General features: G+C 32.3%; 1 protein-coding gene across 1 annotated transcript in view; it reads left to right on the top strand.

Annotated features, from left to right (window-relative positions):
* Positions 1-21,202, top strand: part of LOC129220821 (transmembrane protein 184B-like) — a 30,046-nt gene that overhangs the window by 4,835 nt on the left and 4,009 nt on the right. The window contains 5 exon segments of the mRNA XM_054855255.1: positions 2,692-2,854; positions 8,862-8,952; positions 10,970-11,045; positions 13,627-13,718; positions 19,073-19,242. Coding sequence (XP_054711230.1) covers positions 2,692-2,854; positions 8,862-8,952; positions 10,970-11,045; positions 13,627-13,718; positions 19,073-19,242 — 592 coding nt within the window.

Here is a 21,202-nt window from a genome sequence, read left to right as displayed (position 1 = left end):
TTTTTGTGTATGAAACCTAATTTCTAGCTCATACAATCATTAAATGAAAGTTAATAATTAAAAAAATAACAGAAATTACATTTTTGCGCCTTCATACATCTTCATTCTTCGGCAATTCAACTTGATCCGCAACATGAGGGGATTTTCGTTTTGACAATGTAATCGAGAGAAAAGGAAAAAAATCAATCTGCTTAACTTGAATTATTTTCACTTAAGCTAAAACGACTAGGAATGATGATCAACAGGCAGTAGGGATAACTTGGAAACTGATTTTACAGTGCTACTGGTTGCAACTAAGATATTTGAAATGAGCTTGATGGAATTTAAGGATTTTAGAATGAAACAAAGACCTATCTACACACCCTCAACCCCAGATTCCTTATGAGTTTCATATTAACCTTTAGTGAACATAATTTTCTCACCTTACTTTTATTTTTCATGAGATGAACAGTCTAAAGTGAAAGAAAAACCTACGAATGTCTCGAAAAAAAATCAATATATAGAGAGTTTTTTGATATATAGAAACAATTTTTTTATGTAATGAACATAGAAATTTACTGGGATTGCGATATATAGAAAATTTCGATATGGGGAAGTTCGATATATATGGAGTTTTGACTGTATGTCAAAATATCATGATACAGTAGAAGACCGTTATAACGCCGACCTGTATAATGCAATTTTCAAAAGTAAACAATAGGTTTTGAAGTTTAAAAAATCCTCCTGTTTTGCTTTGCAAGCACTAAAATTGTAAGGAAAATCAAATTTTGAAATAGTTTCTCATCTTTCCATCTTAATTCAAAGATTTTAAGAGAAAATTAGTACTTACAGTAAACAGAAAATACCAGATGGCTCTTGAAAAGGCAGCTGTTATGCAAACCATGAAGCTAGCAGAAGTGCAGGATAATGCACTTTCTTTTGATTGTGAAACATATTTATTTGTGAACGACTAATTCTAATATCGGTGCTTTAATACTCATTGCAGATAGAACTCATTCTGAAGTGCTAATGTATTAATATACAGTAGAAGACCGTTATAACGCCGACCTGTATAATGTAATTCTCTATAAACTGCATTACTTTTTGGAAGTAAACAATAGGTTTTTAAGTTTAAAAAATTCTTCTGTTTTGCTTTGCAAACATAAAAATGGTTAGGCAAATTAAATTTTGAAAGTTCTTCATCTTTCCATCTGATTTCAAAGCTTTTAAATTGAAAATGAGGACTCATAGTAAGCAGAAAATACCAGATGGCTCTTGAAAATGCAGCCGTTATGCAAACCATGAAGCTAGCACAAGTGCAGGATTTTGATTGTGAAACATATTTATTTGTGAATAACTCATTGTAATACTGGTGCTTTGATACTCATTGCAGATAAATCTCATTCTGAAGTGCTAATATATAGATACATTCTGAATATTAGTTTTAAAATTTGTGAAATGATCTATGTAACGCAAAAACCTGTATAGCGCAAAAGCTCTGGTCCCGAGGTGTGCGTTATAACAGTCTTCTACTGTATTTTCAAAATAAATAATGGATATATATCGTGATATATATCACTACGATAACACGCGTTTATGATAATTTTCAATTAAAATGCAAAAACATCAACATCGAAACCAAAACATTGATGGTCCAAAAACATCGAAAGAAAAACATTGATGTTAAAAACATCAATGTTTTAACAAAAACATTGATGTTTCCAAAACATCGACATCGATGTCGCACCCCTAATGTGTATTAATTCATCATTAATGTAACAAAGTAATATAACATCCCTTTTTCATTTATAGTCATAAAATTGTTAGTAATGTAACAATGTTATTTCATATTAAAAGTGCCTAATTAAATATTAAATGTTGGTCAAAAAAAAAAGTCTAAATGACTGTGCACCGACTAATACATTTTTTTAAAATTTCTGTATCATATAACTGTGTAAAAGTAGCTAACAGAAGAAAAATGAGTCAAACAGCTAATGCTAAATGAACTCCGTTAAAATTGACAAAAATGTAATCTGAAATATTAGATACAAATAGTGAGAAAGAAATCTTAATTTTAAGCCTAAATATTGCAATAACAATTTTAGAAAATAAAGAGTGATTTGAGGATGCATTTACTATTTTCAAGGCATTATTTTGCGCTGATTGAAAATATCGGATATATATCAAAGTATGATGATATTTTCAGACTATGCTCATAGCAGTGAATCTGAGCGTATGTAGGACAGTCTTGCATAATATGGACGAACGGGCAAACAGCGTTCACAGAAAGTTTTTGGCTCTGCAGAAATTTTTTGTCAAACTGCCAACTTTAATTTAAAAAAAAAAAAATAAATAAAACTAACAATAAAAGAATTTTCAAGGGCGTTTTTAAAAAAAATCCCAGTTTATTTCTGTTGAAGCCTTTCTCCAAAAGCCTTTTAAAGCACACGTGTGAGAAAAACAATGGTTTTGGCAATTTTCTTCAGTTGGTGAAAATTAAGCACAAACTATATGTTATTGTAAAAAAAATTAAATGATCGTTTTTAAGCACTTTTTTTGGCCTTTTTCATGTTTGAATATAAATTTAATTCTTTATTCAAGGGTGAGTTAGGCAGAATAATTATTTGCAGAAAATTTCCCAGTTAGGATTTGTGTTCGCAGGAAGCTTTTCATTTTATCTGAGTCTGATGCGGGACTTTCTCTCCCTCTCAGATCTATGGCCACCTGCGCTTCTATACGAGCCCCTCAGAGCAGCGCTGGATCATCCGCATCCTCTTCATCGTCCCCATCTACGCTTTCGACTCCTGGCTCAGCCTCATGTTCTTCAGGGACAACTACTACATCTACTTCGACAGCATACGGGACTGGTACGAAGGTAACCAAATTTTCTCTTTTTCTTTTCCCCCCTGAAAGTGTCGTCGTGACTGCAGCAGGGTTCGTACACTCCTTACCAACTCCTGCTTTTTGAGAAAAAAAAATAAGGGCCCTTGAAACTGATTTTGCTCTATTACCTCCCTACAAACTCCTTATTTTTTTATTCTGCATGACTTTGAAGATTTTCTGCTGTCGCCAATCCGATACTACTCCTTACAAACTCCTTATAAACTCCCGCTTTTTGAGAGAAGAAAATGAGTATTAGCAAAGTGATATATTCACAGTGGAAACAATAATATGCACCGTTAGTGAACACACAACATTTATTGCGACATAGTAACACACAAAAGTGAAGTAGAACTACAGGGAGAGAAAAAAATGTAAACAACAGAAGTCACATGAGTTGAGTAGTTCGTATACTGAGTCATACTAAAATGATATTTTAACAATAAGGGCCCTTAAAACTCCTGAATTTTGCTGTATTACCTCCTTACAAACTCCTTATTTTTTTTATTCTACATGACCTTGAAGACTTTCTGCTGTCTCCAATCCGATACTACTCTTTATAAACTCCTGCTTTTAAGAAAAGAAAATAAGGGCCCTTAGAACTCCTGAATTTTGCTTTTATCGCCTTACAAACTCCTTTTTTTTTAATTCTACATGACCTTGAAGATTTTCTGCTGTTGCCAATCCGATACTATGCTTTATAAACTCTCATTAGACTATTTTCTTTCCTGCTCTCGAAAATGTTTCCAAATTTCTGACGACTATGTCCATAATTATTAATAGTATAACATCTTGTTGGCTTGTTAAAAAGTAAAATGAACTCCTTAAAAACTCCTTTTAATTTTCAATGTTGTGTATGAACCCTGTACAGTCAGACCGCAATATTGAAGCCACCAAAGAATGACATCGTATATTAAATCTAATAAGTCTTGCAGATTTCGCGGATAAAGAATCAATAGCTTTCCATGAAAAAATGATGAAGAGACATCTTTAAAATGTAACTAACATTAATTAACGTTTGAAAAGGCGACTATAATCGTATAAAGTCATTGAACTGAAGCCAGAGGTATAAAACTATTAAATATGACTAGCATGTTTGTTATTAATATCGCTAATCCATGACTACGATCAGCTAGCCATCATCGGCAGTCAGCCGAGCAATACGGGAGCTCAACCTAAACTATGCTCTTTCCGAAGGGACATTGCCGTACGAATCCATCTACAAAGTTCTCTGTTAACAGGGTTCGTACGCTCCTTCAAAACTCCTTCATTTGGGAAATTTTTTGAAGGGCCCTTTAAACTCCTTCGATTTGGTTTTAGCTCCTTCAAAACTCCTTTTTTAGTTCAAGGCTACATAATCTTCCTCTATGACAGTCATTTAAAATACTTCATATAACCTTAACAGTGAACCATGTAGAAGCAAAATTTCAGCAAAATAAGACCAGGTAGTTTTTGTATCACTTTTCTGTAATAACGTTTGCTTCACTTTTTCCTGGTGAAAAAAAAAATGCTTAATGATTATGCTTTATCATCAATTAGACTTTCAGATGGCGATGAAGTCGCAAGCTAGCTAGTTTTTAGTGTGCTGTATCAAAAACATGTGAATTACTTAATTGGTCTAATTATTTGGTAAACCCACCTAGCATATGAACTGATATCATGGACACTTTGTGGCACCCCTCACTTCTTCCTAAAGTGTGGCACCTTAAGGTGCCACAGCACCCAGTTAGAGAACATGGTAAAAAGAAGGAATGACAGACAGGTTCAAAAAATTGACATGGGGGAAGAGAAAGGGTGACAAAAAGTGACATCACACAGTTGTTACAACAATATGTTTCTGAAAAATATGACATGTGACAAGAGAAGGAGTAAGGTGAAGTGTGACACTTTGTGACAAAAGGGAATGGGGTCGAATATATAGGAAAAAAGCTTCAAATTTAAGGACAGCCTAAAAGTACTATTTCAAAATCTCATTTAGGTCTTTTATAACTCTTCCAAAACCCCTTCATTTTATTCCTGAAATTTAATACAAGCCCTGGTTAAATATTATGTCCTCCATGCCAGCCAATGAGAATGCACCGAGTGGCAGACTCCTCCCTTCTAGGCCAATGGCGAGAGTCTGGGACGTCGCTCGTCCGATTCACCATTCACTCGGATCATTAACCCAAAGGAGTATCTCGGTCGACTAATATGAAGTTCTATCTCTGAGCATAGTAAGTGTGGAGACACTTGTTGCAATTTTATTTCTAACAAATATAAGGTCACCCCGCAAAAAAGTCCCTTCTCTTTAACCCCGGCTAATTAAATGAGAAATTATTGCATGTATGGATGCAGTTTAGAGTTAAACCAGTGTAGAGTTAAACCAGTGTAGAGTTAAACCAGTGTAGAGTTAAACCAGTTTAGAGTTAAACCAGTTTAGAGTTAAACCAGTTTAGACTTAAACCAGTTTAGACTTAAACCAGTTTAGACTTAAACCAGTTTAGACTTAAACCAGTTTAGACTTAAACCAGTTTAGACTTAAACCAGTTTAGAGTTAAACCAGTTAAGAGTTAAACCAGCTAAGAGTTAAGCCAGTTTAGGCGGGTCAAAAAATCCATTTTTCTTTTATGTCATAAAATGTTAGTAGAATTTTTCAAGAATATGTTGCCAAAAATTCAATTCAAAATTCCATTTAGTTTTGTTGCTATGAGCACCTAAAAAACTGAAGATTGGAAAATGTTCAGAGCAGCTTTTTTCTTGAAATGACTTTTTTTCGACGGGTGTGCATTCTAGCTCAAAACATTATTGGCTAATGGTTCTGAAATTTTGTGTGAATATTCTTTATTCAATGACACCCTATATGAACTAATTGTGGGATGATATTATTATTGAAAATATTTTTTAAAATGAGAAAGGTGAACAAAAATGGTTGAAAAAACATGAATTTTGTGATCAAACTCCTCAAAAGTATGAAATGTTTAATATTTTTAACCAGAATTAAGTTCTTATTCTGAGGAAATATGTTGTTAGCGATTTAAAAAAAAATTGTAATGATTACAGATAAAAATTGTGACTTTGAGGAATGCACACCAGCAACAAGCTCTGATGGTGACTTCAACTTCTAACTCTTCTATTTCCGGCAGAAATGATTTGAAAAAATGACAAAGTGTGCTTCAAAGTGTGAATAAAATTTCCCTCAAGTTAGAACAAATTCTGATTATTTCTTCTCTGTAGAGAAAATGCGCGAAAAACACTAAAATTTATGCCTCCTAAACTGGTTCCCCTCCCCCCCTTAAGAGGTGGGTTTCTGGAATTAGAAACCTCTTCCCAAAATTTTCAAAACTATTCTAAAATATGCTTTTATTATAATTTTTTTGTTGAGAAACTTATTGTTACTTTTTTTATTTATTAATTTTTTTTCTTTCTGAATTATGTGTTGATTCTGTTAGTTTTCATTCAAAATTACGATGCCCTTACCCGTGAACGATTAAAGAAACTTTGTGGGCATTTTCAACCTTGAAGTCTTGGCGTGAAATTGAAGAGATAGCACCGAGTTGGCAACGTTTTTGGTGATGATATTTGCAGGGTTTGTCGATTTATATCAGTCGATATATATCACGATATATATCCAATATTTATTTTGAAAATATATTTTGATATTTTCGATATTTCTTTTCTTAACTACTGTACTTTCAATATAAAAAGTATATTAATCATAGTAATATTGTTCATTTAATATTAAAAATAACCAAAAGGTATGCAATATATTTTTATGATGCATTAATACATCTTTAATGTAACAAAGTACTATAATGTTCCTTTTTTACTTGTATTTTATCTTCATAAAATGATTAGTAATGCAACAATTTTGAATCATATTAAAAGTGCCTAATCAAATATTAATCATTGCTCAAAAAAAAAGTCTGCAGGACTAATGCATATTTTGAAATGCAACAATTTTGAATCATATTAAAAGTGCCTAATCAAATATTAAACATTGCTCAGAAAAAAAAAGTCTGCAGGACTAATGCATATTTTGAAATGCAACAATTTTGAATCATATTAAAAGTGCCTAATCAAATATTAAACATTGCTCAGAAAAAAAAAAGTCTGCAGGACTAATGCATATTTTGAAATGCAACAATTTTGAATCATATTAAAAGTGCCTAATCAAATATTAAACATTGCTCAGAAAAAAAAAGTCTGCAGGACTAATGCATATTTTGAAATGCAACAATTTTGAATCATATTAAAAGTGCCTGATCAAATATTAAACATTGCTCAGAAAAAAAAAGTCTGCAGGACTAATGCATATTTTGAAATGCAACAATTTTGAATCATATTAAAAGTGCCTGATCAAATATTAAACATTGCTCAGAAAAAAAAAAGTCTGCAGGACTAATGCATATTTTGAAATGCAACAATTTTGAATCATATTAAAAGTGCCTGATCAAATATTAAACATTGCTCAGAAAAAAAAAAGTCTGCAGGACTAATGCATATTTTGAAATGCAACAATTTTGAATCATATTAAAAGTGCCTGATCAAATATTAAACATTGCTCAGAAAAAAAAAAGTCTGCAGGACTAATGCATATTTTGAAATGCAACAATTTTGAATCATATTAAAAGTGCCTAATCAAATATTAAACATTGCTCAGAAAAAAAAGTCTGCAGGACTAATGCATATTTTGAAATGCAACAATTTTGAATCATATTAAAAGTGCCTAATCAAATATTAAACACTGCTCAGAAAAAAAAAAGTCTGCAGGACTAATGCATATTTTGAAATGCAACAATTTTGAATCATATTAAAAGTGCCTAATCAAATATTAAACATTGCTCAGAAAAAAAAAGTCTGCAGGACTAATGCATATTTTGAAATGCAACAATTTTGAATCATATTAAAAGTGCCTGATCAAATATTAAACATTGCTCAGAAAAAAAAAAGTCTGCAGGACTAATGCATATTTTGAAATGCAACAATTTTGAATCATATTAAAAGTGCCTGATCAAATATTAAACATTGCTCAGAAAAAAAAAAGTCTGCAGGACTAATGCATATTTTGAAATGCAACAATTTTGAATCATATTAAAAGTGCCTGATCAAATATTAAACATTGCTCAGAAAAAAAAAAGTCTGCAGGACTAATGCATATTTTGAAATGCAACAATTTTGAATCATATTAAAAGTGCCTGATCAAATATTAAACATTGCTCAGAAAAAAAAAAGTCTGCAGGACTAATGCATATTTTGAAATGCAACAATTTTGAATCATATTAAAAGTGCCTGATCAAATATTAAACATTGCTCAGAAAAAAAAAAGTCTGCAGGACTAATGCATATTTTGAAATGCAACAATTTTGAATCATATTAAAAGTGCCTGATCAAATATTAAACATTGCTCAGAAAAAAAAAAGTCTGCAGGACTAATGCATATTTTGAAATGCAACAATTTTGAATCATATTAAAAGTGCCTAATCAAATATTAAACATTGCTCAGAAAAAAAAAGTCTGCAAGGACTAATGCATATTTTTTTATTTCTGAGTCTTTTTACTAAAAGTAGCGAACAGAAGAAAAATGAGTATAACAGCTAATGCTAAATGAACTCCATTAAAATGGATAAAAATGTGAGATGAAATATTAGATATAAATAATGAAAGAAACCTTAATTAAAAGTCTATATATTGTAATTATAGTATAAGAAAATAAAGAGTGATTTGGGAATGCATTTACTATTTTGAAGACTAGTTTGTGCTGATTGAAAATATCGGATCAAAATATCCGATATGTCAAAATATCGGATATTTTTGAAAATATTATGATATTTTGAACCCTGGATATTTGGTGCTGTTTTGCAAGTGTCTAATGGGATAGCATGCGACTATCCCGATACAGTTTGAGATCTTCAAATGGAAGCGAAAGTCCTTAAATGCGGCAATTTTGTCTGCTAGCTGTTGGGGGGGGGGGGAATTTAGAGTACCAGGATGAATGTCTTTAAACGAGCATCTTTTTCTTTCAGCTTTCGTGATCTACAGCTTCCTGAGCCTGTGCTACGAATATCTGGGCGGAGAGGGAAATATAATGTCCGAGATCAGGGGGAAGCCCATCAGGTAACATCCAATGATGAATAGTTTTTATGTGCTTATTTTTTTATCATGTGCTTATTTTAGTAATTACTTTCTTTTATAAGAGAGGAAGAACTTTATTCGCAAAAAAAATTTCAATCAAAATTTGGCCTTCATTTCCATTTTGCTCCTAAGAACGTATAGACAGGCGAAATATCCATTTTGACTTGAGTTCTTGAAACTGCCCCTAAAAACTTTTTTTGACTGCTTGTTAATATTTTTAATTTTTACGTGTATGTGTTTACCGTGAAAGTCCGAAATCTCTCGAATGTCGACAATGAATAAAGATATTCACATACGGGGACATCAGAGTTTGGTTCAATATTTCTTGCAAATCACTAGTTAGGGTGAACATTCCCCGATTTCTGTCTTTCACGGTAATATATATACCATTCGTATTTTTTAAGTTGAATCTTTCAATAAATATTGCAATTTTACACATTTCTTGTAACTAGTGATGTAAAATACCCGGGTATTTATTTTTAGGGGTAAATACCCAGGGTATATACCTGGGTAAATACCCAAAATGGGTATTTACCTGGGCATTTATTTCAAAAATGTATATTCAACTAAAATACTTTTCTGTATGTATTCCACTATGTATATATAACCAACCATATACAAAACAATAAATTTTTGCGCAAAAATTGTATTTTGATCACATAATTAAAGAATTATTGTGTGAAAAAACTTGGCAATCTAATATGATATTCACATTAATTGTATTGGATATGCCTACTCAATGTTGATAGCCAAATTTCAGATATAAAGAGCCATTCTACAAAAAGTAAAAAGCTTAACTTGTTACAAAAAAAGCAAACATTCCATTTAAGTTTTAGAATAGTTCATTCTAAATTCTGACAGTTTTTTTGATAAGATTTCACTAAACCTTTAATTAAAAAAATTTTAATCCATAAATTTTTATATTTTTTATCTTCATTTTACAGTTTATGTTTTAGAAAGAAAATCATCACCTTTTGATACCACCCAAACTTTTTTTTTGCAAAATGCGCAATTACTAGGGGATTTACCCTGCCTTCAGATGAATACCAAAAAAATATTTACCTTCCCACCCTACATCACTAATTGCGTCTATTAATAATAGTTTGAATAAATCATCATGAAGTTTCATTGCATTGCATGAAGTACCGGAGAGCAAATGCAAATGAGCAAGGCAACAGAAAACAATATTTTCATTTTTTTTTTTTTTTTTTTGGCTTATTAATGTGAATACTGTTTCTATATTTACCATGTTATCACTTAAACAGCAATAAAGTAAATAAATAACATCGCAGTCTTGATAACTTTTCAGTTTATTCTTCCAAACATGCCTCATGCTTCCTTATTATTTTTTTTTTCATTTTGGATATGACTAACCTAGATTGTGATTTTGAAATTCTGAAGTTCATCATTGAATTGCTTATACTTCTCCAATTATGACAGTGAAAAGAAAGATTCTTTGTTTCACAACATGTTTCTTTCATAATTTCATCAAGTCTTTCAATAAAAAATATTATAAAGTGTGTACTACATATGTATGTATCAATTTTATCAATTATTTCATATTTAGATTTAAAAAAAAAAAAAAAAAAATTCCCATTCACTTTTTGCAATTTTTGTAAAATACCCAGTTTTTGGGTATTTACCCAGGCCTTGGCTAAATACCCGGGTAAATACCCAAAAAATATTTACCTACCCTCTGGGTCTTTACCCGATCCACATCACTACTTGTAACATAGATGGATATTTTATTTCTGATGATAACTGAATGAATTACAATAACTTTCAAAGAACGCTTTGAATTTGAAAAGAACGCTGGGAACCAGCGTTCTTTTCAAATGTTATTTGAATTGAGTAAAATATCTGAATCGACATTTCAAATGAGAAAAAACTAATTTTTTGAAAGATTAATGAATGTTCAACAACTGTGGTTTTTGATTGCAAAAAGTGTAATGTGACGAGAATATTGAATCCATTTCTTAGACTGTTGGATATTTTGCAGGTCCAGCTGGTTGTATGGGACCTGCTGTCTGGGAGGCAAGACCTACACCATTGGATTTCTGAGATTCTGCAAACAGGTAAGAGCAGATCCGACCTGTTTTACGGAGATTCAGAACTTTTCACTGGTGTGGGTATATACAGGCGGAAAACTTTACAGTGTGAATTTCAGGGCATATTTTAATGGGTTTTTTTTTTTGGGGCAATTGCCCACACAGTCAAATAAAATTGCCCACCTAAATTTTTCCATCAGTTATGTGTTTCTATATTTTTTTAATTTTTTTTTTTTTTGTTAAAAAATGGAAGCCTGACCCCCTAACCATTCCCACAAGCAAAAGTTTTTTATAAATAAATAAAACTATAAACAATAAACAAAAGATTGAGTATTGCTCTAAATGGCTGTGGGACGGCCTATTTCAACCCGCAGCCCTGTGTCATAAAACTTCTGCAAATTAAAAACCAAAGAGAAGGAAAACCAGAAGCTGAACTTTACAAAGAGAGGTTTTATATGATTTTTTTTTGTATTAAAATGAAAATGAATGGTTGTATTATAATGAATGAAATTTAAAAAATTCAAAAACTTGGTGACTGTTTGAACTATTTTAAATGCTGAGTCACAGCGTTGATGTTCTTTACAATCTTTTCCTATCGAACAAAAAGACCATTAGGAATTATTTCCTTCATTCTAATTTTCACACAGCAACTCTTTTTTGACGATTATTCAACTAACATGAACTGCACATTTACAACTAACATGAACTGCACATTTACAACCCCCCCCCCCCCCTTCTGAGGAAGTTGAAGATGCCCACATAGTCAAATTTCCTTTAAATTTTCCCTGCTGAATTTTTATTCAAGCGATAGAATGCATCAATAGGAGAATTCTAATAGTCTAAGACAATGGTGCCCAACTAATGACCCACCATTGTGCTCGATGTTGGGAATCGAAAACTACGTTCTAGAATTTCCAAAACCCATTAGAAAAGTTCTGATAGAGTGGGGAACCAAACATTTTTACAGGATTCGTACTTCCTTAAAATACCCTTAAGAAACCCTTAATATCACCAAGCAAAAATAAGGGCCCTAAAAAACCCTTGAAAAATCCTTAATATTCTGAAAACTTCCTTAATTTTTTAAAAACTAAAAGTTTGGTCCCCTTTTTCTTATTTTTTCTCTCCCCCCCCCCCCCTCAAAGCTCCATTCTCTGCGATATCTGCCGAAAATGTATGTTTGAGAGATATGCCAACAAAGTCGAATGCGTGTTTCGCCGGAAATTGCACGCCTTGTTTGAGATTTCAATCTTTTTGCATCCTGCAAATATTTCACTCATTTTAAATGTTAAAAGGTTTTTTATGCTACTTTATATCTGTTTATTTTATTCAATATTTCAGTAATATTTTTATTTCTTAAATTTATTTTTAAAAAAATTCAAAAGACAATAAAAAAAAAATGTGGTGTTTCTCCCCCAGTCTCGGATTGTATTGAAACTTGGTGTGGTTACTTTCTGAAATTTGAGAAATAAATACCATGCTTTAACAACAATATGTACCATGTATTGTATTGATGACTACCCAATCATCTTTTATAGAATTTTTAACAATATTATGCATTTGTGCATGACATATATAATATGTATCAAGTACATTGCCCCCCCCCCCTCAAAGCTCCATTCTCTGCGATATCTGCCGAAAATGTATGTTTGAGAGATATGCCAACAAAGTCAAATGTGTGTTTCGCCGGAAATTGCACGCCCTGTTTGAGATTTCAATCTTTTTGCATCCTGCAAATATTTCACTCATTTTAAATGTTAAAAGGTTTTTTATGCTACTTTATATCTGTTTATTTTATTCAATATTTCAGTAATATTTTTATTTCTTAAATTTATTTTAGAAAAAATTCAAAAGAAAATAAAAAAAAATGTGGTGTTTCTCCCCCAGTCTTGGATTGTATTGAAACTTGGTGTGGTTACTTTCTGAAATTTGAGAAATAAATACTATGCTTTAAGAACAATATGTACCATGTATTGTATTGATGACTACCCAATCATCTTTTATAGAATTTTTAACAATATTATGCATTTGTGCATGACATATATAATATGTATCAAGTACATTGCCCCCCCCCCCCACCCCAAAAATTTTCTAATTATTTCCGATGAGTCCTTAAAATTTTAACTTTACTTTTGAACCAAAGCAATGCCCACTTACATGGATGGTTAGGAGCATTGTCGACACCAAAAGGCAATATTTATAACATATTACTCTGTTTTTATGTAAAATATGTTGTAAATTAATCTTGAAAATGTGTCTTTAATGAAATGTTAATCTTAAATTTAATGTTAATCTTTAATTAAAACGTTAATCTTTGAAATGTGCTCTATATAGTAGTTTTTTCATATATTGTGCACTTTCCTTTAATTTTTTTTAATTAAAGTTTTTATGATTAACATATTCACTCTTCTGTTGATGAAAACATTAAATTGCTAATATCTATCTCTAAAGTTCTCACTAGTTTTCATATAAAATAATGCGTGGTGTCAATAATACATGAAAATCGCAACTCAGAAAAAAAATATTATTTCTATTATTTTTAATTTTGCTTTTAAACTGAGCTATTTTGTCTCCCTCACCTGACCTTACTCTTCTTGTTTTCTTGTTGCAGGCCACGCTCCAGTTCTGTGCAGTGAAGCCCCTGATGTCTGTCATCATCCTGATCCTGCAGCCACTAGGGAAATACTCTGACGGCGATTGGAGGTGAGATTTTTTTTGTTTCATCATTCTCTAGGTGATGCATCAGAATAGTTAATACCGTTTGAATTCACTTTTTTTTTCTACAATTTAACAAGTCATCTTCTGTAAAGCAACAACTCTCTAATGTCGTTTATGCTTAATTGTATCATTGTTTAGCTGTTTCCATAACTATGAAATTAGTCTCGAGTCCAAACCATGTCCATCAAATGTTTAGAGTTAAAAAATCTTTGTTTTTCTCGTGGGCAAAACCGTCGAATTTATTTGTATTAGCTAAAGACGTTTGTAAGACGACATATTTTGGCTCTCTCCTCGCCATTGACAAATATTTCATAAGCTGAGATCTTCCTCTTTCAGGCACAGTTACAAAATAAACACAAATGTTGGCCAATTACAAAAAAAAAAAAGCATAGGCTAATAATAAAAGTAATTATTAGTCTTTGGTTTAAACAAACCTTTAATGTGTTGTCCTTCAGAAAAATAAATATAATTGTTGCCAAACAACTATTTAAAATTTAAAAAAAAATTACAAAATTAAACCCATAAAAAAATGCAAAATAAAGGTTTTTCAAAAATTTCGTAAAAAACACAAAAATCACTCCATCCACAAAACTTTTTTCACCATAGTTAAAATAAAATTTCCTACATTTTAGTGCATTTTTTTTTTCTGGCGCAATTGGTTCGGGGTCTGTTGGGTAAAAAGCACTAAAAATGACATAAAACATTATATAACTTTTTTAAACTAATTGTTTTTGAAATGAATTATACCCTATTATGATTCCTGTTTAGTGTAGCTTTCTAATGGTGAAAAAATGGTTAAAATCGGTCCAGTAGTTTTAGAGCCTATACGATACAAACAAGTCTTTCCACTTCAGGGCCCAATACAGGCTGATTTTGCTACCGTTTTTCGGTACCTTCACAAAAATCTTGTTTTGAAATCGGTACTTTCACAAAAATCAAGTAATAAAATCAGTAGCTTCACAAAAACATCGAAAATTTCACAAAAATTCACACTTTAAAATATAAAATTTGTTTCTCTGTTTAAAACAAAATGTACTCATAAAATAAAATTCTAAGCAGGTTTATATGAACAATCGCTTAAATAGCAACCTTTTTGTAGCATTTTAACTCATTTTTAGCTGTTTCTCGCCAAAGTGTATTTATGCAATATTATCGCAATCTTTCAACATCTGTTTTGGGGAGCCGTTTTTCTCATCATTTCCTATATTGTACACAGTACATAGTCCATTAAGCTGAAATTACGATGGTATTTTTTGTACTTCTTAGGTTTTCAGCTCCCCCCCCCCCCCCCCCACAAAGAAAAACGAAACCTGGTAAAAATAATACTAAATGACATATACACTTTTGAAACTAAAATTTCACTTATTCTACTTCTTTTTTACAAAAATGAGGATGCCTCTAAAATTTCTCAAAAGCAATGCTGATAAAAAAAAAAAAAAACTTTCACAAAAATAGAATGATGCAATACTTTCACAAAAATAGGTAGCGAGAAAAAAATCGTGGATTGACCCCTGCACTTTATAATAGTAGTATAGATTAATGTTAAATTACCAAAATTTTTGTCGAGCAAACCAAAATTGTAACTGATAATTCCAACATGTTTGGCTTCTTTTTTTAGTAAAATGAGTGAAAGGGAAAACACTTAGTTATTTATGTGCATTATTTAAGTAACTTGAAAAGTCGAAATGATCTCGTATTTTTGTTTTTTAATGTGTCATGTGCAATAGATTAGAGCTTTCCCCCCCCCCCCCTTCCCATTTTTTGCTTATCGGTGCGGAACATGTATGATAGCCGACGATAAATACCCAGTAAATGTTTCAATTAGCAAACGATAAATACTTTTTACTAGCCGACGATTAATATAAAGCGAAATAATTAGTTTTTTTTTTGCGAACGATAAATATCCGTAACTACGTTATTTCGGCATTCAAAGTATTGAAATTAAAAGTAGTATCCAATTTAAATTTGAGAAACACTTTTTAAAAACTAGTATTTAAAGTAACTAATTCAAAGGTAAGTGCATACAAATGGCTCATACTGCAGCACAATGGCGGAAAAAAGTTGTACAGGGTTCGTACGCTCCTTACAAACTCCTTATAAACTTCTGCTTTTTGAGAAAAGAAAATAAGGGCCCTTAAAACTCCTGAATTTTGCTAATATCTCTTTACAAACTCCTTATTTTTTTATTCTACATCACCTGAAAGGTTATCTTCTATCACCAATCCGATACGAGTGATTACGTTATTACGAATTTTACCGGAATTCCGCTATTTTTTTCGTCTCTTAATGTCGGAAATCCGATTTTTTCCGTTAGACTATTTTCATACCCACATCCGAATTTTTTTTCCAAGTTTCTGGTGATTATGTCGATAATTATTAATAATATAACATCTTGTAGACTTGTTAAAGTACAATTCTAAAAGAATTTCTGCTTTAATAAATACAACAGTCAACAATATTTTGATTGTTGGAAGTTGTACTAATTTTCAATCAATATCACTAATTTTTTATTCATTTTGAAAATAAAACAGATTTTAATGATTAACGCCCCCCCCCCCCCTAGAATTTGAATTTGACCCCGAGACTGCTCGAGTCTGAGAAGCAGTAAATGCATATTTTACTATAAATTTAGTATGTTTGTGCATTCAATGCATTGTATGAAAGCAAAAAAATAGAGTTGTACATATTTTTTCTGAAATATGTTGAAAAAAGAAATGCTTCTTTAAACAAGAAACTAGTCCTTAAAAAGTGAAATGAACTCCTGCAAAACTCCTTACTTTTAATTTTCAAAGTTGAGTATGAACCCTGTTGTAAAGATTGCAATTCTTCAGGAAACTCCATTGCATTTCTGGGCCCAAATTACCATCTTTGGACCCCCGTTGCAACCGAACTACCTTTTTCTATTCCAATTTTAAGAACATTTTATCCAGCAAATGATCGTAACATTTACGAGCAAATAACAATAACGTAGACGAGCAAATTAGCACAACATGGAAGTGCAAACGAACATAGCAGATTGGCAGGAAATTCATCAGCCAATTTTTGTAAATATGCAGGTGAACCAAATGACCTTTTCATTATGTACTACAGGCAAAGCTGTGCGGGTACCACTAGTACACAATAAAATTGGTAGTTCATAGTTCAAAGGTTGATCCCTTTTTCTTTCTTTTTACTTCCTTTTACAAAAAAGGAAGTATTGTTTTCGCGAAAAAAATTTCACTCAAAATTCGGCCTTCATTTCCATTTTGCTCACCCCCGAATGAATGTTGAGTTTTTTTCCGACCCGACCACTCTTGGATATGTGCCTAGGAACGTACAGACACGCAAAATATCCATTTTGACGTTCCCCGAGTTGATTACAACGAGTTTTCTCGTGACCAGGGTTCGTACGCTCCTTCAAAACTCCTCCAATACTCCTTCATTTATGAAATTTTTTTGAAGGGCCCTTCAGACTCCTTCATTTTGGTTTGAACTCCTTCAAAACTCCTTCGTTTTTAGTTCAAGACCACATAATCTTCCTCCATGACAGTAACTCATAATACTTGGATCGACAACTAACTTCGTCACTAAAAGGAATTTAAATGTAGTAATTTCGTGCATTTATTTTATTTATTTATTATTTTTTTTTTTTTTGATTTGCAAATTGATCACAGTTAATTCATAAAAGTTGAAGGTGAAAATTTTATTAGAAGACTAAGACATTTCACAAGTGAAGTAAAACATGCTTAAATGGTGCTTGGCTACTTTTTCAAGTTTTATGATTATTGTTTTTCCCTCCACCACACGCTCAGCAGCAAAAGTCAGTTTGTCTAATTATTACTTAAATATTTAAAACTACATAAGTAGATGTGCTATATTAAGTGATTGCATAAAAAAAACCAATTGTTTAGTTAATTGCAGTTATGATAGTGTAAAAAGGGTCATCCACAAGGGACGTCATGCCTTGAGGAGGTGACGGGCTCATGAAATTGTGACAAGGGGAAGAGAGAGGGTGACAAAAAGTGACATCACACAGTTATTGTGATAATATGTTTATAAAAAATTTGACATGTGACAAGTAGAGACGTACCGAGTACTCCGTAACTACTCGGTACTCAGCCTACTCGGCCAATTTGCCGAGTACTCGGTACTCGGCCAAATTTTGATAAGATACTCGGCCAATACCGAGTAGTTGCAAAAAATTGAATATTGTCCAAGACAGATATTAAAATTTATAAAAAAGCACAAGCATGTTTAATATTCTGCAATCATTTACAAGTCAAATTTAAATTTTGAGAACAATGAAGTTTTTAATGCTTAAATGGAATAAATCTTTATTTTTATGTCCCCAAAGTTAAAAAACTTATTTATTAAAAATTGTGCAAAAAAGGTAAGTATAGAAAATATGGAATTTTATATTAAAAATAGATTTTTGTTACACACAAAATTTAGTTATTTGAAATATAAAAATTCCTTCGCTTAAAAAAAAGGGGAAATAAAACAACGTTAAAAGCACAGTTCAGACACGTGTTTTGGCATTACAAGGAATTCCTTTTTCAATGCACAAAATGGGAGCTTGTGGATTTGAAGGAATCCGATAAAAGTCGGATTTTTTTTGTCGAATGTCTTTACATTCTTTACTTCACATTTTATGCACTGAAAAAGACGTTCTTTGTAACGCAGAAACGCTTTTCTGCTGTGTTCCTGCACATTTGTTTTATTTCTTTTAAAAATTATTTATGTTTGGCGGACTAGAACTATAATAGATTGGTACAATTTGTTTTAATTCAAACTTGATTAATCATACCTTTTATTTATTTATTTTTAATTTTTAAAATAATTTTTTTGTAAAATTTTTCACACGTAAAGAAATTTTTTTAAATAATACGTAATTAAATTTGAGCAGGAATTTAGTTTTAAAAACTATTATATGCACAAGGAGGTCTATACTACTATTTCAATAAGTTCAAAATTCATCACATGTGTGTCGGTGGTTCTTCTTAAAACATAATTGGTACTGAGTAACTCGGCCGAGTACTCGGTAACTCGGTACTTGGCCGAGTAATGAAAGGCCGAGTACTCGGTACTCGGCTACTCGGCCAAAGTGCTACTCGGTACGTCTCTAGTGACAAGAGGAGGAGTTAGCTGAAGTTTGACACTTCGTGATAAAGGGGAAGGGGTCGAATTTGTTAGAAAAAAGTGACATCATTTGACAGCCCGTTAGTACTCCTCCAAAATCTCATTTTACTCCTCCAAAACTCCTTCATTTTCTTTCTGAAACTGAGTACGAACCCTGGTGACGTGTGTGTGTAAAGTTATCCGAGTGTACAGCGAGCCTGTTTCCTGTTTTATCGTTTCAGGCCTGACAGCGGGTACCTGTACATCACCATCGTGTACAACGTGAGCGTGAGCCTGGCCCTCTACGGACTGGTCCTCTTCTACTTTGCCACCCGGGAGCTCCTCTCCCCCTACGAGCCCATCTGGAAGTTCTGCACCGTCAAGTCCGTCATCTTCCTCTCCTTCTGGCAAGGTGGGTACTTCCCCCTCCCCTCTCCCCCCTTTCCCCCTCCCCTCTTCTCGCAGCCTCCCGTCCGGAGAGTCGTAAATATCCGATAGTTTCGATCGGCACAAAATTAAGTCTTGAAAATAGTAAATGCATCCTCAAATCACTATTTCTCTTATATTACGCTTTTTACAATATTTAGACATAAAATGAAAGTTTCATTCATTATTTATATCCAATGTAAATACAAATGTCACGACCAGCAACAGGCTCTGGGCCCAGCTAGGCTGGTCCTAGTCAACTAATTAGTCCCCAATGAAGATCAATGGCCCTCTTAAAGCTATCCACCCCTTTGCTCATGACCGCCTCTTCCGGTAAGCTGTTCCAAGTGTCCACCACGCTACTCTAAAGTAGTAGTTTTTCCTTATTTCCAGGTTAGCCTGAGATTTAAATTGCTTAAAGCAATGAGCTCTTGACCTGCTTTCCCCGCAAAAATTTAATCCATTAACATCTTCCATTTTGATAAATTTAAACAACTGAATCATGTCCCCTCTGACTCTCCTTTGCTCCAAATTATGCATGTTAAGCCTATTAAGTCTGGTATCATAATCTAAACCTGAGAGTCCCCTTACTAATTTAGTTACCCTTCTTTGAACCCTTTCCAATGCAAAAATATCTTTCTTCAGATAAGGTGACCAAAACTGAACGGCGTACTCCAAATGAGGGTCTAAATATTTCAATTAACATTTTTATCACTTTTAATGGAGTTAATATAGCATTATCTGTTTCACTCATTTTTCTTCTGTTAGCTAGTTTTCCACAGTTATATGATTCAGAAATAAATATGCTTCAGTCGGTGCACAGTCATAAGACATTTTTTTTTCTGACTATTTTTTCACAGTAATGTTTAGCATTTAATTAGACACTTTTAATATGAATTCAAATTGTTACATTACTAATAGCTTTATGCATATAAAATTTAAAAAAAAGAGTATTATATTACTTTGTTATACATTAACGTTGCATTAATACATCATAAAAATAGAGTACATAACTTTTTGGGGTTTTGTAATGATAAATGAACAATGTTACTATGATTAATATGATTTTTATATTGAAAATACCGTAGTTGAAAAATTAAATATGAAAATATTATGATATTTTCTAAATAAATAACATATATATATCTTGATATATGTCATGATATATATCGGCAAACCCTTGTCCAGGCAGCACATAAACAACCTTTACACAGCTAGGGATCATGTAATACTTTTGAGGCTCCTGATTGGCCTGCTCACGCAAATGTGTCAACCATGTTTTTTTCCCCCATCCAGCGTATATGAATCGATATCGTTCATCCCTAGTTCTGAATTCTCATTGGAATATTTTTAATCCCCCCCCCCCTCTTTGAGTAATGTCTAGATGAACTTGTTTCGAAATGAAACAATAATTAGAGTACGCAAAACAAACTAGAAGGAGGATGGATGATGTTTTTCGTCGTAGCCAATCAGCTGTCTCCAAATTTCTACATGGTCTCTAGCAGAGTAAAGGTTGTTTATATGCGTCCAGGCAGGGTTGCCAACTGCTCCGCAAAAATTGCATGTAAATTGATATTAATATTTTAGTTCATTTCTGACCATGTGATGGCAAAAAATGTAACACAAGGACCTATTCACGTACTGTGTTTTTTACGTACTATGTTTTTTCACGTACTGTGTTTTTTCACGTACTGTGTATTTTAATATCGAAACCAAGTTCGATAAAAACAAAGTAAAAACTTAGGTATTAGAGTTATCATCAGCCATTAACAGAATGTATTTTTAAAAAAATGAAATTCCGTCTTTTTCAAAGATAACATTCGAGTTGTGTCAAAACCATGAAGTTTTAAATTCAAGTTTCGTGCCGGGGGTGTCATATCCAATCCGTGCTGTAGAAGTACTGCGTTATATGAAGGACGCCTGTACTGTTTGACCAAGGATTGTAT

The sequence above is a fragment of the Uloborus diversus genome, chromosome 1, assembly GCF_026930045.1.
Source record: "Uloborus diversus isolate 005 chromosome 1, Udiv.v.3.1, whole genome shotgun sequence".
Lineage (NCBI taxonomy): Eukaryota > Metazoa > Arthropoda > Arachnida > Araneae > Uloboridae > Uloborus > Uloborus diversus.
This window is presented reverse-complemented; position numbering and strand designations above follow the sequence as displayed.